Genomic DNA, 16,269 nt, shown 5'->3' on the forward strand with positions numbered 1-16,269 from the left:
AAGGACACATTATTTGATAGAACCGTTTTATTGATATTATTTATTTTAAACAGCAGAGGGCAATATTGTAATACTAATAATTATTCATACTCCAAGAGTGGTCAGTCAGGCATTCATGTAGTGTACTATTCACATACATTTTGTGATGGCTTTTGTGATTAGTCGTTAGATAAGTCATGTATAAATGAGACTGCAGTGTGGGAGACTTTTTTTGTTAGTGTGGCAAATCAAGGTGAATAATTTCAATGCTGATTGGTTGTCTTTGCTACTTCAAAGCAATCATCCACCCAAACATCACACGCATCTTTAAAAAGATAACACCAGAGCCTGTTCCACTTGGAATTCACTGTTTAATGTTCATCCGGTCAGAATAAGGTTTGTGCTTGCTTTTTTGAATATGAAAAAAGACCCCTAACCTACAAAAAATCCAGAACAAAAAGGAGTTGCGCTATTTCCCCATCTTTGTTTCACCTCCACATCATAACTTAAGTATTCATTTAAATACAAGGATTTTGATTCTCATGGGCACTTTGGGAGAGATGAAACAAACAAAAACTGTTTGGGACTACTAAATGTGTCAGTGGTTTTTGAGGTGGTCATTTTTTACACAAGCTTTGAACAGCTCTCCCAGCGGAACGAGTCATTCCGGAGCACTTTAGCCAGTTTCTCATTGAATGGTGTGTAGAAGTCCCTCAGGATCTCCTTGGTGATGGGCAACATGGGTCCCAGGTTCTTGTCGGCTGGTCTCCTGGTGTTTGACGCTGGGCTTCTGGTGATCTCTGCCTCCTTCTGCTCCGTCAATGGTCCTGTGACATGTATGCACACACATACAGCGACAGAGAGAGAAGTTTAAAAAAAAAAATGCTCAGGATGGTCCGTACTCATCCATACTCCACCATCTATTTTTCCTCCTAGATGAGGTCTCCGTAGACATCTTCCATTATCAGGGCTGCTAAGTGGTCTGTTGTGCCAATAGCTTTTGGTACAACAACATTCAATTACCTCTGTACTTGGAAACTACTCTGCTAGTTCACCACATAGCTTAGCACAGCATGATACAGACTTAATACTTTGTGGAGCCAATCACACCATTGCTGGTGCCGGCATCCCTTTTAAGAGTGGAGGCAGAGATTTGGGGCAATTAGAGCTTGGGTTGAGCAGGTGTGAGAGGAGGGCCGTAAGCGTGCACACCACCACATGTACAAACCTCCCTAATTAAGAGTGAAACCTTGACTGCTGAATGTGAGCAGGTCAGGTGATGGAAACTGGGGGTTTTGTTCTTCTTGTGGACAGGATAATTGTTAGTCTGTTGCTAGGCAGGTTTGATGCTAGACTATAACTGACCGCTTACTGACGGAATACTGTAGAAACATAACAATATACTGTATGCCGTGCATCGTGGGTTGCAAGATTATAGTAACCTTCATAAGGGGGGTACTAAAGACAATATTGTGTGTCTCTAGTAGCTTTGTTCTGTTCGCTTAATTGGCATCTTTACACAGACTATTGTTGAACTGAACTTACCCAAATTGAGGAAATTAAAGACTTTGTGCATTGTGTATTTCCGATTTGAGGCATGGTCTTCCAGGCGCAGGACCAAAATCTGATCTTTGCTGAAGACCGTCAGCCAGTCTAATATGTACACAATGTACAGGCCAACCTGCAACCTGACCTGTGGACACACATCAGAGACAACAGTCTGAAAGATTTCTCACAGTCCAAGCAATTTCCTGTTCAGCATAGAAATACAACTAACAAAGGAACACAGGCACGTTACAAAGTCTTCAAACGGTAAGGGAACTGGAGGAGAGAGTGAGGGGCTAGAGGAGATTATTGACATTTGATTGTTTTATAGCTAATCTGGGCTGGATTCACGCTGAAAAATCAAAGTGTAATTGTCAAAGTAGAATACAAAAAATGATTTTCATCTTTACACACATTAGTCTCACATATTTTCCAGGCTAAATGGCCACTCAAACTGGAGGTTCATCAGACAGCCTATGATCCTCCTCGGTTGTTGTTGTTGATCCCTCTTTAAATTCCTTGCTCAGCTGTCTGTTCTCAAGCCTTTATCAAATATGTCACAAGCACAACAGCTCCCCACAATGCAGCTCACATGGTCTAATAACTCAGAGTGATATCAGCCAATGCACAATTAGGTCCGGAGAAGAGAATGTGCCAGCTCCTAAAGGGGAAAATAAAAGCTTCTCAAGCCAGCAGAGAGGGATGGCGGGTGGGGTGGAGGCCAAAAAGGGATGAAGGGGAGAGCTGGAGGGTAGAGATGGAAGGAGGGAGGGGAGAAGAGGCCGTCTGAATATAGGTCTGGCAAGAGACTCAGCAAGTGGACGATAGGGCCTCAATCTGCGGAAAATTTGATGTGTTTCCATCCCCAGGGCTGAACTCTAGTATTGAGCTCCTACATGCGAGACAACAGGAAGTTGGTGTCACTCGCTCACAAGAGCGGGCGGGATCTGGCTGGGAAGGGCCAGACGAGGAGAGAAAGGGATTTTCTCCAGGTGTTGCCTCAACCCCCTTGTGGTTTTAGCAATTTAATGGAAAACACACCACATGATATATAACATGTGCTAATGAAGAGCAATCTCAATCCCTGCCCACCCTCCCTGTAGTGTGAAACTACATGAGAGAAACAACAAGAGAGACACCCCCACTCACTGGCATTGCATTGTTGAGTGTTGTGTTGTACACACAGGCACGTATCTTGTACTCTGTAAGGCACCCCTCAAAAAGCTGCAGAGACTCTGACACCTTCTCGTGGAAGTCCTCTGCAGACTTATTGGCAATCCCGAAGTAGAGATAGTCTGAGTAAAGCCTGGTACAGAAAATCAGACAGGAATAAACATTAACATCAAATATATTGTACATATTGAGAGTTTGACATTTTAAGAATACAAATATATTTGAGATTGATGACAATGAAACTTATTTGAGATCTGACTGCACCAACAGAATTGTTTATGAAGTTGAACTTATATTGTATCTGTGTAATATATATGAAAGTAATGTTGGAACTATGCACTTCTCATCCCTAATTTAATTGCATGCAATAGGCTAGATAAAAAATATAAACTGGAGATTTTTTTTTTTCTACATTAAATAAGCGCAGCTATTTCAGGCAGGGCAATCGGGCAGGGCGCGTCAGTCATTGGGGACGTAAGGCGTCTTACTCCACCTTCCTTCCTCCATCCACTACCAAACCCATGTTAGCAGCGCTTATCCATTGGGCCACGTCCGATAAGGCGTCTTTAAAAGACGCGCGGATACGCACACACTCACCCCAGTTGTTGTATGATCAGTGCTGCTGCCGCCCGCTACCATCCCCTCTCCCCCGTTCTGTCTGTCTGTTCGATCCCTTCAGGGGATAATATCTCTATTGCTACCTGCCTCATATGTCATGTATGTATGTGTTGCATTGAGGAGGCAGGGAGTGCTTCCCTTAGATCATCCACTCTGCCAAAGTTAAATCTACATGTCCACGTCATGTAACAATAAATGCTCAAATCTAATACGTGATTGTCTTGACTGAACTGTATTAATTACTTAGTTTGAAAAGTTGAAATTGAAAACAACTTGCAAAGTGTTTGATACATGGTGCCAAAATGACGGCAAGGCACTTCACCCTACTTGCCTCGGGGGGAATGTCCCTGTACTTACTGTAAGTCGCTGTGGATAAGAATGTCTACTAAATGTAAATGTACATGATGATTATTGTACAGTAGATCTACATATAGACAACAATGTAACACGTGGCAAAGTTGTGCTGAAAAAAACCTTATGGTTTTAACTCGGAACTACTGACAATGATGAAACAGACAGCAATAAACAAGAAACTGAAAAGTAATCTGATCTACTGTACATCTTTACCTCATTCTGTTTTGATGAAGTGCAGAGCATTGTAAAAACATGAAATATAAAATGCCAGCGTTAGTCTTTGTGTGTCATTAATTTCCCCAGAAATGTATTCTTTGGCTGGATGTCTAGACATGCAAAACCCATTATCGCAATCATGTCCAGTTAAGACATCCAGTAAACTAATTGCCATGTGTGGGGGAATACATTGCCTCGTTAAAGAGGACACCCAGAAGGCTACAGGCAATCAACTCAAACTCTGTCAAACACGTCAAATCAAAACCTAGGTGATGCAGACTGAGCTGTGTCTATAAATCCTTAGCAACAACATGTCTGGAATATTTCAACAAATTCAAAGAAGCAAGAGATTAGGTTTTCTTGCTCTGTGCTCTGTGCAGTGTCAACTGTGAGGGGATTACTGGTCCAGGGCACCGTGTATGGGGGTCTGGCTGGATCGTGTCTGGGCCATTCACCTGTTTGATTTACTCTGACCTGGAGGGAGAGATTGCATGAGAGATGGAGGAGGGAGAGATTCCCACCTCTCTACAGGGTCCCTGAGCATGACAATGAAGCGGGCATCGGGCTGCAAGGCGTGGACAAAATCCTGGATGAGGAAGGGGGGCTCCCCCTCAGTGGTGTTGTCATAAAAATAGACCCAGGCATTGTTGTCCCACATGGTGGATGCGCTGGCTTCTCCTGGGAAATGAACACACATATGCACATTTACAAGCATGCACGTGCATTAACACAGACATTGAGAGACACACACACCTACAGGAAGGCACAAACACACACACAGTGAAAAGACAGTTTTGCTGCAATTACGTAGTAGGTGTCCGTTATCACTCGATATCAGACACCCCTGCAGCCAATCAGAATCGAGTATTCACCCAGACCATGGTATAAAAGCTGATATTATTGAGGAAGTACATCTACTTTTGAAAACAGTAGTCTACTATTTCACTGAAGCATTAGCATCATGACATTAGCCTCTGTTGCCCGGGCAACACATACTACAGCGGTCTATGATGCATCTGTTTTCAATCGTTAAAACAAACATTCCTCACAAATACATTTTTGTTGTAGGATTTATTATTTACATTTACATTTAGTCATTTAGCAGACACTCTTATCCAGAGCGACTTACAGTAAGTACAGGGACATTCCCCCCGAGGCAAGTAGGGTGAAGTGCTTTGCCCAAGGACACAACGTCATTTGGCACGGCGGGGAATCGATCCAGCACCCTTCTGATTACTAGCCCGATTCCCTCACCGCGCAGCCATCTGATTCCCATGACATTAATATTATGACATTACATTACAAGTAAACGATTTGTGGGAGAAATTATCATTACCTGTGGTTTCAAACCAGTGTAGCCAACTCACTGCAACGCTGTAGCCTAGTATAGTAGCTAACAAAAATATCACAGCTGTTTACAGTAGGAAGTGTTCACATGTTCGGCACTACCCTTACTTAAATCAAGTATTTCAATAGGTGAAACTTTCTGACTACTAACCTGAACTTCATTGCCACAGCCTAAACTTTGTCAATCTGTTCATGAAAATAATTAATTTCAGCCTAAACAGCTAGCTGTAGGATATACAGCATTTCACTGGGTCTTGCAGCGCTGCTTGATTTACTGAAATTAGTAGGAAATGTTATGTTTTACTAGCCATTTGCCTACTTTAGCAAATCACAGTATTTCCCACCCCTGATCCGACACAGTAAATAGCCTAATTCATCTATTGCACAATATTGCACTTCTGGTTAGACCTAAACTGCATTTTGTTGCCTTGTACCTGTGCTTGTGTAATGACAATAAAGTTGAATCTAATCTAATAACTTGTCCAGTGGGGCAAGTAGCTAGCACTAGTTTAAATTTTTCTTCCAGACTTGCCCAACAATAAAAAATCCACTCGTCCCGGACAAGCCTTAATGTCGAGCCCTGTACATGGCTAGACTGTTGATACAGATCAGAATCCATCATATCTTGGACACCCAAAACCAGCAAATCTCGCAGCCAAATCAGTTATATATAAAGGCCTTTATATATGGCTACAAACTTCTGCTCGGCGTCTAGCTGGTTACTTGTTACTAAGTAACAATTTTGTTGCACAAGCATTCTTTGTTATCTACAAACTTCTGCTGGGCGTCTAGCATATGGTCTAGCTGGCTAATTGTTACTAAGTAACAACTTTGTTGCAGGAGCATTCTTTGTACATATGCGAGCTAACAGTATCCGGTAGGCTTCTTCGCTATAAATAATGATGTCGCTATAAATAATTATGTTAAACCGAGACCACTAAGCCCTAAAATAAAATGTAAGGTCAAAGAAACAAAAGAAAGGTTTGAGGTTACTCTGAAAATTATTAATAAAATAGGCTAATGTAGTAATAAAACGATAGTTAATGGAGGTAACTCCAGTTCTATGAGTGGAGCGGAGCCCCATAGGGGAGCTCTGCTCCTGATGGTTTACCCGCTGCCTAGTGCAGCCAATGACTGAAGATCAAAATGTATACATACCTGTCCCTCACACAGGTGCCCTATATAAGGGGGTAACAGCCGTCACTCATCCTCCCAAAAGTATTAAATACAGCCGGGTTGAATAAGTCGAGCTGGGCCTGCAACCCTATGGGGCTCCGCTCCACTCATAGAACTGGAGTTACCTCCATTAACTATCGTTCTATTTTGTGGAGCTCCGCCCCATAGGGGAGCTCTGCTCCTAATGGTTTAGGCGGAGCAAGCGAGGCCAGATATACCCCCAGCCAGACTAGATCTGACACAAGGCACCGAGGACAGACCTGCTGATGTAAATAATACACAGGGTCTGTCCTCCCAGTCAGGCCGCTACTGTGACACAGAGAGCCGTCCAGGGTAAGAAAAAAACTGGGGAAGTTTACTTAAAAAACTCATGTTGTTTCTCTTGCCTGCACAACAGCTAAGCTGGAGGCGCAACAGAATACATACAGTAAAGACATCTCAACTGAGAATGTCTGCCTGTCCCACATTTGGCGATATAATCAACGAACAACTCGCATCTAGGGCCCACAAGAACCTAGCAAGTTGTCATCTCGCTACACCTGATCCACCAGCCATGCTGAGGACAGAATGCGCAAAAGATGAGGAGGAAACGTCCAACAGATAATATCGCACAAATGGTGAAGGCGACGACCAAGACGCTGCTTCACAAATCTCCTCCACTCCTACACCCCTGAGGATGGCGGCTGAGGCTGCCACTCCTCGGGTGGAATGAGCCTGAATGCCAGGTGGCACGGGACATCTCATAGACTCCTAGACATCTGACACTTGCTGTGAATTCCAGATAGCGCGACAAAGCGCGCACTGGGCACAGCCTATGAAAGCGTCTTCCCTCCTCTCCGCTGTGCAGAGGTGGGAAAAAGGCTCTCAGTTCGCAGCTCTGTGCCCTGAACGCTCGGCTAATCACCTTGGGGATAAAGGCCGGATTAGGGCGCAACACTGCTCTTGTTCGATCACCCGAGATGATCAAACAATCCGCGCGTGTTGACAAAGCGCACAAGATACTCACTCGCTTAGCCGTAGTCAAAGTGAGGAGCAGACTAGTTTTAAGAGAAAGCAGACGTAATGACACATTGTCTATGGGCTCGAAAGGTGGTCCACACAGAGCGTCTAACACCAGAGATAAATCCCATGTAGCTGCTGACGCTCTCGGAGGTGGCCTGAGCCTACACACCCCTGCCAGAAAACGCTTGACCAGCGGGTGCTGAACAGTGTTGTCTTGGAACCCTTCGTGACATGCCGAAATGGCAGCCACGTAAACCCGCACAGTGCTCGCGGCTAAGCCCTCGTCAAACAACAATTGTAAGAAACAAAAGAACATTTTGAGTCAGTGTCAAGGTTCTGTTTTCCACACCATTATGCAAAGGCTCGCCAGTGCGACGCGTACCCTCTAGCAGTAGATGGTGCGCGCACACTCTGAATGGTCTGAATGACAGCATCAGACAGACCTCTGCGCTCTAAGAGTTCCCTCTCAGTAGCCAAGCCATAAGTGGGCCTCCAATCACAGGAGGGCTCTTCACCAGGCCTCCGGCCTGAGAGAGCGCATCCATCCGGTGAGGTATGTGCCAAGGCCCGCCTTCCAGCATCCCCATCACTTCCGGGAACCACGGGGTTGCGGGGCGATCGGGGGCTATCAGAATGACCGACAGCCCCTCCGACCTCACCCGAGCCAACAAGGGAAGGATGGAGACCAGAGGTGGAAATGCATACAGTACACCTCTCGGCCAGGAATGGTGCGCGAACGCATCGACTCCCAGCTGTGTCCCATCGACACAGTCTGTCCTGTGTGCGCAGCGAGAACCATAGATGACACTGTGTGTTGGCTCGTGACGCAAACAGATCCACCTGTGCTCGGCCGAAGCGTGCCCAGATCAGAAAAACGATGGACGGTTTCAACCTCCACTCGTCCTCTCATGGGCCGCCCCTTGACATTAGGTCCGCTCCCTCGTTGAGCAGACCTGGAATGTGCTGAGCTGTCAGGGAGCGTAGGTGCGTGAAAACCCAAGTCCACACTTCCTCCGCTAAGCGATGAAGTGATGGAGAGCGCACCCCACCCTGTCTGTTGATGTAAGCCGCTGTTGCCCTGTTGTCGGATCTGAAAAGAATGTCTTGATCCTTAAACACAGGCGTGAAATGGCACAGAGTCAGTCGAACTGCTTCAAGCTCCAGGAGGTTGATGTGACACGTCTCTGACGGTTTCCATCTCCCTCCTATTGAGCCCGTCTGACATACTTAACCCCACCCGGTCAAGGACACGTCTGTAAAGACCGGATAGAGAGATGTCACTCTGCCCATATTGACTCCGAACGTCATGACACGCTGGTCTCTCCAATGGTTCAGATTGTCTTTGACTGATCTCGGTATCACTAGCAGTCTTCGGCGGTGTTGCACTGGATCCAACCGCAGCTGAGCAAACCATCTCTGCAGCTTGCGCAAGTATAACAGGCCTAATGGCACTACTACATGAGCCATCCGCCATCAACCCCAACAGGGACATCACCGACAGTGCGGTAATTGTGTGTGAGACCCGGAACGCACGGAGAGCTATCGAAATAGCCTCTCTCCGTGGTGCCGACAGTCTGGCTCTCATCCCAAGTGTCAAAATGGATACCTAGGTAGGTAAACTGTTGAGCGGGCCATGGAGCGCTCTTCTCCCAGTTGACAGCAAACCCCAACTGGCTGAGTTGACTCACCGGCCAGGTTGCGTCCTGGATAGCTCTGTCCGGAGACTGAGCCAGAACTAACAGGTCGTCGAGGTACGCCAGAATGTGTATACCCCTCTGCCATAACGGTTCTAGAGCTGCTTGCACTTGGAGAAAGTTCGAGGAGCCAGCGCGTACCCAAACAGCAGGCGCGTGTACTTTTTCCCCTCGAAGGCAAAACGCAGAAATTTCCTGTGCTTCAGTTTGATAAGCACATGTAAATACACGTCCTTCAGATTTATGCTGATCCCATGGTCGTTATGCTGTACACAAGTCAGCAAACGCTTTATTGTCAGCATGCGAAAGGGCCGTTTGGCCACACTCTCGTTTAGCACCCTCAGGTCTAGAATCGGTCTCATCCCCCGGTTTTTCTTGGGAACCAAAAAATAAGGGGAGTAGAGACCCGAGTTCTCCTGATCTCTGGGGACCAGGATCACTGTCCCTTTGGACAGCAAGCTCGCTATCTCCTTTCGGAGCGCAAGTGCTTTCAGCGGGCAGGACAAGCTTGTCTCCCTCACTCCTCTGAGAGGAGGAGGAGTCTGCATGAACTGGATGGCATAACCCTCTCTCAGTATCCTGTCTAGCCAGCTTGACAGTGAACTTGACTCTTGCCACTCTGCATAACGCAGAGAGAGCGGGGGTGCGTAGGCTGGGTAGGGGCTGCGGAGCCGCAGATAGGAAACGGCTGTACTTTCGTCTGACCCCAGCCGCCGCTGTGCCCCGAATCGGCGGCACAGCCTAAGGTGGGGTTGACTCGAAAGGGCTGGGGCTGCACCCCCTGACCAAGAGAGGTCTGAGCTCTGTCCTCACTATGAGCCTCGAGAGGTCTCACAGTGCGGCCAGAGCTCTGGGCGCACAGCCGCAGCGATGGCTCTTGTAACGTAACAACAGAGCCACACGCTGTGTCATGGTGCACAGAGACGGGTAGTGGTCTGGCCACACGCTTGCTAGCTGGGCCAGACTCCGCTACGCACATGGAGCATGACAGTCCGGCGCCGCTAGCTGTGTAAAACTCATGAACCGAGACCAACTCAGCCGACGATCCCACACCAGCGAGAGTGCTCAACTCTGTACCGCACAGACTGGAATACTTGTCTTTCTTTGAAAAAGTATTGTGGAGGTCCAAGCCTCCCTTTACAATTCTTTATTTCATTGAAAACAGTTGGGGGAATCGAAGTTTCGATCCCCGCCGTCAGTCATGCCTTCCTCTTTCTCGGACCGCCACACCAGGCAGGGGCAGATGGTCGGGCGAAACCCGTCCTCTCTGTTGGAGCTGCGGTGTGTAGCACAGGTGCCGAGGGAGGATGGGGCGCCTGAGACGCGGCCGCAACTCTGGTCGCTGCAGCTGGCCGTCGAGTGTGCCGTTTCTTACCCTGCGACGTCCCTGCTGACGCTAGGGAAGAAGAGGGGGCGGGAGACTTCTGCTGTAAGGGAATGTGTCCTAACAGGTGTTTCCTTTCCACCTCCAGTCGGGAGAAACGCTCGGAGGCCGAGGCAACTGCAGGGCCGAAGAGCCCATTCCTGGACACAGGGGCATTGAGGAGAGCGGTCTTGTCCGTGTCCTTCATGGCTGTCAAAGACAGCCAGAGGTTGCGGTGCATGACTACGCTGCTCGCCATAGAGCGCCCTGTGCAGATTGCCGCTCTCTCTGTAAGAGGAACACGGCAGCCGCCGTCATCCTAGCCACCAGAGATGACTCCACGGCAGACAGTCCCTATGTCTTACCCGTGGACAACTTTGCGACCGCTGCCATGAGCAGAGCGGCGTTGCTTGACGCAGCTGCCGCCTGCGCTCCCCACACGTAGATCTTATCGACCAGAGAGGCTGAAAGCCTATCACGTGGGCTTGGCAAGTTCGCTTTCTTGCTGGTCGACCAAGCGCTCGCCCCCGGAACCAGGTATGCCACCAGCGATGGTTCCAGTGGAGGGGGGCCATCTTCACTGCCTCCAGCATCCCGTCCACATGGGAAAAAGGCAGGAGCGCCTTCACTGGCGCGTTGGCTGCCAACGGCGCATCCCACGAGCTCTCCACATAATTTGCCAGTTTAGGCATTGCGGGGTAGGCTGGACGAGTTGGCCTGGACCTCTTGGCATAGGGCCCGACATCACATGGTTCGTCCTGCTCCACAGGAAAGGGAGACCGGCATGGGGACACCCATAATGCTTGCCGCATGGGCTATCAGAATGAATCGTCCTCCTCTCTGGTGTGCCGAGGTCCCAGGCACACGAAAAACAAAATTTGTCTTTGTCCCCTTTGGCCTCCAGATGACGGCACCTGCACCTAGCTCTTGAAAGAGCTTTGCGTGGCGGAGGTGGCATGGAATAACTCATTACTCTTTCAATCTTCAATCAAAAATTCAAACAACCCGTGCTGAATTTTTGGGGAGAATGAGTGACGGCTGTCACCCCCTTATATAGGACACCTGTGTGAGGGACACAGGTGTGTATACATTTTGATCTTCAGTCATTGGCTGCACTAGGCAGCGGGTAAACCATTAGGAGCAGAGCTCCCCTATGGGGGGGAGCTCCACGAAATAGAATTGCTAAATCGTTCTCTAACTAGGCTCTTCTATCTTGCACAATGAAACATTTTTTAAGTAATCAATAAGCCTGCGCTTGCCCTCATTACTCAAATGATGCCGATCAGGGCGGTAAAATTACAAAATAAGACGTGAGTGTCTCAGAAATAATATAGAGCAATTTGTCTTCAAGGCCAACCAATGAGAATATTGTGGATAAAAATGACACAGAAACAGGTGGCAAATAAACAGGCAGATGTTAAGCTTGCATTGTTTGAAAAAGAAGAAGCGGGAAGCCCTAGTATGAAAGAGGCAGATGTTGGATGATATCACACCATGGAAAACCAGAAGTTGTCCCCACGTCTGGATCGTTGGCAGCTTGTTGGTCTACTGTCTTGCGCGGCACGTGGAGGAGGTCGGACTGTACCCCGACCTTACACTGGAGTGCCATATTGAATGGGTAGGAGTGAGGGGCATGAGGTGGGCAGACCTCGTGCCAGGGCCGGCCCAAGCCTTTCTGGGGCCTTAAGCAGAATTGATTTGGGGGCCCCTCTGGGCCCTATTTATTCGATTGAACTTCAATTTATTACACATTGGTCATTTATGGTGCACCGTTTATTCGAGGGCGGCGTTTATTTGAGGGCGACATTTAATCTAAGAAATAGGGTATTCTCTGCGGTTGTTTGTGCTAGCATGCTAACGTGTTAGTTTGCTACATTAAATGTTCGAAAAGATAGTCTGAACAGTACGGTCTTCACCGATTAAACAACAATCAAATGACAATGTTAGTCTAGCTAGTTCTATCTCATCTGCTTTTTGTTAATGCTGATTTGCAAGGAATGCAAGAACAGCTACATAGTGAAAACACCTAGACTACCTACTGTAGCCATGTAAACTAGTTAAGCTTGCTAACGCAAGAGCACCTGCTTCTCTGCAGTTCTTTCAATAGATAATCTAGACAGTCGTTAGCAATAGGCTAGATTGCTATTAGTTTTCTAGCATTTCTTTTCTCGTAAACTTCCCTTCTAATGTCTATTCCCTTCTAGCTAGACTCATTTGCTAAGTAAGGTAGCTATGTTTAGATATTTGAAACGCATAGCTAGCAATGGACCCCGAGTGCAACACAACAGAATGTTTATTAAAATGACATGCTGCTACTAGGTATTTCAGGACATGTTGCTCCTACCATATTTCTGGGGCGGCAGTTATTACACAATGTTAATTTTTGGTGCAGCGTTTAATCAAGGTCAGCGTTTAATCGAAGAAACATGGTACATTAAACTGTAATTTCATGTGCTCTTGGGGGCCCTGTGGTGGCCACGCGGGTCCTAAGCAGCCGCTTAGTTTGATTATGCCTTGGGCCTTAAGGCTGAATTATACTTCTCCAACTCCGTTACGGACAGACGCACACACAGAGTCGGACGGATTGGTTGAATTTATAATACTCCGATGGCTCTGCGTGATGAAAGCAATTTACCACCAGAACAGTAGATGGCACTGCGCTGCGTTGCTAGCTAGGTTATCGAAAAGTTGGAGCAAATTTACAAATAAAATAAACATATTTTCAGCAACTACACTGCCCATTTCTCGTTACATTTTAATTCAGATGCTGATTTACATGTACTGTTTAGCTGAAATATGAATTGTAAAAACGTACAACAATGGCGGTCAAAGGATTCTGTTCTCTTGTTGGTCACGGCAACCCCGCCCCTGACGCAAGCGGTTCTTAATACGGACCAATCACAGCCAAGGGGTATCTGTAAAATGACGGACTGACGGACGGACAGATAGTCAGGAAAACCAGGAGGTGCATGTAGAGCTCTCCGAGGGGTTTGGAGAGGGCACGGAGAGGGAGTTCCTTGACGGAGAGGGCGTTCCCTGTGTGCGTGTACGTAAAAACGCAGAAGTATAAATTGGCCTTTAAGCTCTGTGAGAAGCGTGCATGCTTCCCAGCCAGTAGCGGAGGGGGGGTGGGGGTGCCGAAAACCTTTACATCTTTGAAGTGTTTTATAAAAAGCAGCGTCACGAAGGCTACATTGCGAGTTCAGCTCACTGTGTCTGGTAGGCTTCTCTATATAACGAGCAACTCTACATTCATACATCTGAGCATGCTTTAAAATAACAGAAAACATTCATCTATTGACGTTGATACATTTACATGCTTTTATGAATCAATATGTCCTACAACTTGAGAAACACGGTCCTACACATAATTAGACAAATGCAATATTAGACGTCCCATAGCCTACAATTGAACCTTTAAATGTAGCAAAGATGGGTGTTCATAACCAGGTGCAACAGGTGCCCTCGAGAGGATTAAAGAGTTGAAGAAGCAGATGCTCTGTCTTCTTGTTGGGCAACCAACATGTTGTTTATATCTGAGGCCTGTTCCATAAAGCGAGTTTACCGAATAAGCCAGACTAATGTCAGTTAGTCTGACTCATTTCTAGTTCATTCGGTTCCATAAAGCTAGCTCAACGTAGTTCAAACTCGGTTACTATGGCAACTTAGGCTGCGAAACTAGTCTGGTCAGGGTCAGACTAACTGTCGGGCTTAGCGTGACTTGATGCTTAACCAGACGTTCCTATAACACTGACCCAACGGGAAAACAATGTTTTACCACGTATATTCTCATTTTCTTATTCTCATCAGTTCAATATGTTTAACATTGATAGAAATCAACTTAATTAGCCTACAACGTTTAGCCTAATGCATTAAACAATGATGAACAATGCTTTGATAGGCTACACACCATAGCCGTTAATGTATGGATGTTAGTTTGTGATTTCAAAAGTTTAGGCATCAGGCATAGGCCTATTTCTCAATCTAAATTATCCAAGTATAATTATCATGGCAATATAATTGTTAATCGTACCCTAAATCCGCCCTCCATTTCCCCGACACAAAAACTATGTTAAAAAGTTTGGCTACTGGATGTATTGATTAATAGTAGGCTATTTATTTTAAACAATGTCAAAAAAGCCAATTTAACGAAGTAAAGGTCTAAAAAGGTCCTCCTACGTAGCCTATCGTTCACGCCGTCAATCATGGCGTGTCATTTTATTTTGATGAAGTGGTGGATAAGGAAGCTGTCATAGTACACAATTTAAAGGGAAAGTTCTTTCTGGAAGATGTCATGTGGCCATGTGCATTGCTTTTGCCATGGTGGATTCTACGATCCATGTTTTACCTCTCGGGCTGCTTAAGAATAGGGTGCACGCGCAATTAACTTGACTACTTAAATCTGACTTGAATTAGTAGGACTGCGTGAGCTGAAATTGGTCTTTATGGAACCACTTTAGCCTTGCTTGACAAATTAAATGTATTCAAGTCTGGTTTAGGACTTTAAGTTTAACTTTTTTGAGCTACCTTCATGGAACAGGCCCCAGATTACAATTTACTTTAGAAGTTTCCTCCTGAGCGCTGCATCTTCATGAGGTACATTTGGCCTCCTTCTCTTCCAACCAACTAGTAACACCACTCCTCCATCTGAGTGATACATGTAATTTTTACAAAATTATTATCAAGGGAACATAATGGTCAGAACTGCAGTCATACACTTAAATGTTTTTTGAAATATGTAAACACTGGGGGCCTGTTCCATAAAGGCCGCTCAAAAAAGCTAGACTTAAAGTCCTAAACCAGACTTGAATAAGTTTAGGGTTAACCCTAGTAAAGGGTTAAGGAACAGTGTGAAATACCCAAAAAACCCAGTCAATCGCCCCTTTAAATCGTGTACAATGACAGCTACCTCATCCACCGTTTCAATCAAAATAAAATGACACGCCATGATTGACGTCGTGAACGATAGGCTACGTGTCACAATTTGTGGCGGTGCGCCACAGAATCAACACTGGTGTTGTATCACCCAATGCATGACTCTCTGGATTGGCACCCCCTCGCGGGAGCGCGTGCAAATCAAAGAGTGAAGGATTTTGTCTTGATATCACAATCACACGAATGGGAGACAAAAGTCTCACATTATACTTTCTTTGTTATAGAATTAAAGAGAAAAATGTTGGTTATCTGTGTAAATATCAGATGCTATTTTCAACACAAAATCCTTTGTCATTCAAACCGTATAATAACAAACGCGAACCAACATTCTTGCTCCACCACATCGCATTCTGAGGAAATATACCCCAGTATGATTACCAAAGGAAAAGTATTTTGTGTAGCACGGTCAAAGTATTTCACATCGCTCTTCATGCTAATGTATAGGTTCAAAGGCATGCGATTTTAATTCAGTTAGCCTGCGTGTAGGGTGGGTTACTCAGACAGGTCGAAAACAACAGCCTTCTGATCCAGAATAGGCTATCAGCTGTCCTGAAAAGGGACCAAAGGTTCACATGCCTTAGCCTACAAGAGACAAGTACTAAAAACAATTGTAATGACAATTTTTGACATAGTTACTATATCTATGTTTCTTTAACCGGTAAAAAGTAAGTTACTTTGTTATAGACAGAAACTGATGTTCTGTGATGTGGTTTACTCTGTAGAAGGGACACTCAGATTGTCTTAAGGTATTTATGGTGTTGTTTTAAGATGCCTAACTAAGATCCAGAGGGTCTTAGTTGGGTCCGGGCGGATGGGTGCTGAACTTCGGCTAGAAGATCTGGGTTCTGTTTCTTTGAGTTAATGGAA

General features: G+C 46.0%; 1 protein-coding gene across 4 annotated transcripts in view; it reads right to left on the reverse strand.

Moving 5' to 3' along the window:
• Window positions 1-330: 330 nt before the first annotated feature.
• LOC146260425 (carbohydrate sulfotransferase 15-like) overlaps window positions 331-16,269 on the reverse strand; it is a 77,093-nt gene continuing 61,154 nt past the window's right edge. For 3 of the 4 annotated variants that reach the window (XM_084669882.1, XM_084669884.1, XM_084669883.1), the window contains exons 5-8: window positions 4,341-4,563; window positions 2,674-2,830; window positions 1,525-1,672; window positions 331-806 (exon numbers count right to left, since the gene is read on the reverse strand). In XM_084669882.1, the coding sequence (XP_084526008.1) occupies window positions 604-806; window positions 1,525-1,672; window positions 2,674-2,830; window positions 4,341-4,563 (731 nt within the window). In that variant the 3' untranslated portion in view covers window positions 331-603. The remainder of the gene's footprint in view (window positions 807-1,524; window positions 1,673-2,673; window positions 2,831-4,340; window positions 4,564-16,269) is intronic. The other variant, XM_084669885.1, reaches the window with a different exon arrangement.

This window comes from Hypomesus nipponensis, chromosome 13 (genome assembly GCF_054491055.1).
Source record: "Hypomesus nipponensis isolate SF chromosome 13, ASM5449105v1, whole genome shotgun sequence".
NCBI lineage: Eukaryota > Metazoa > Chordata > Actinopteri > Osmeriformes > Osmeridae > Hypomesus > Hypomesus nipponensis.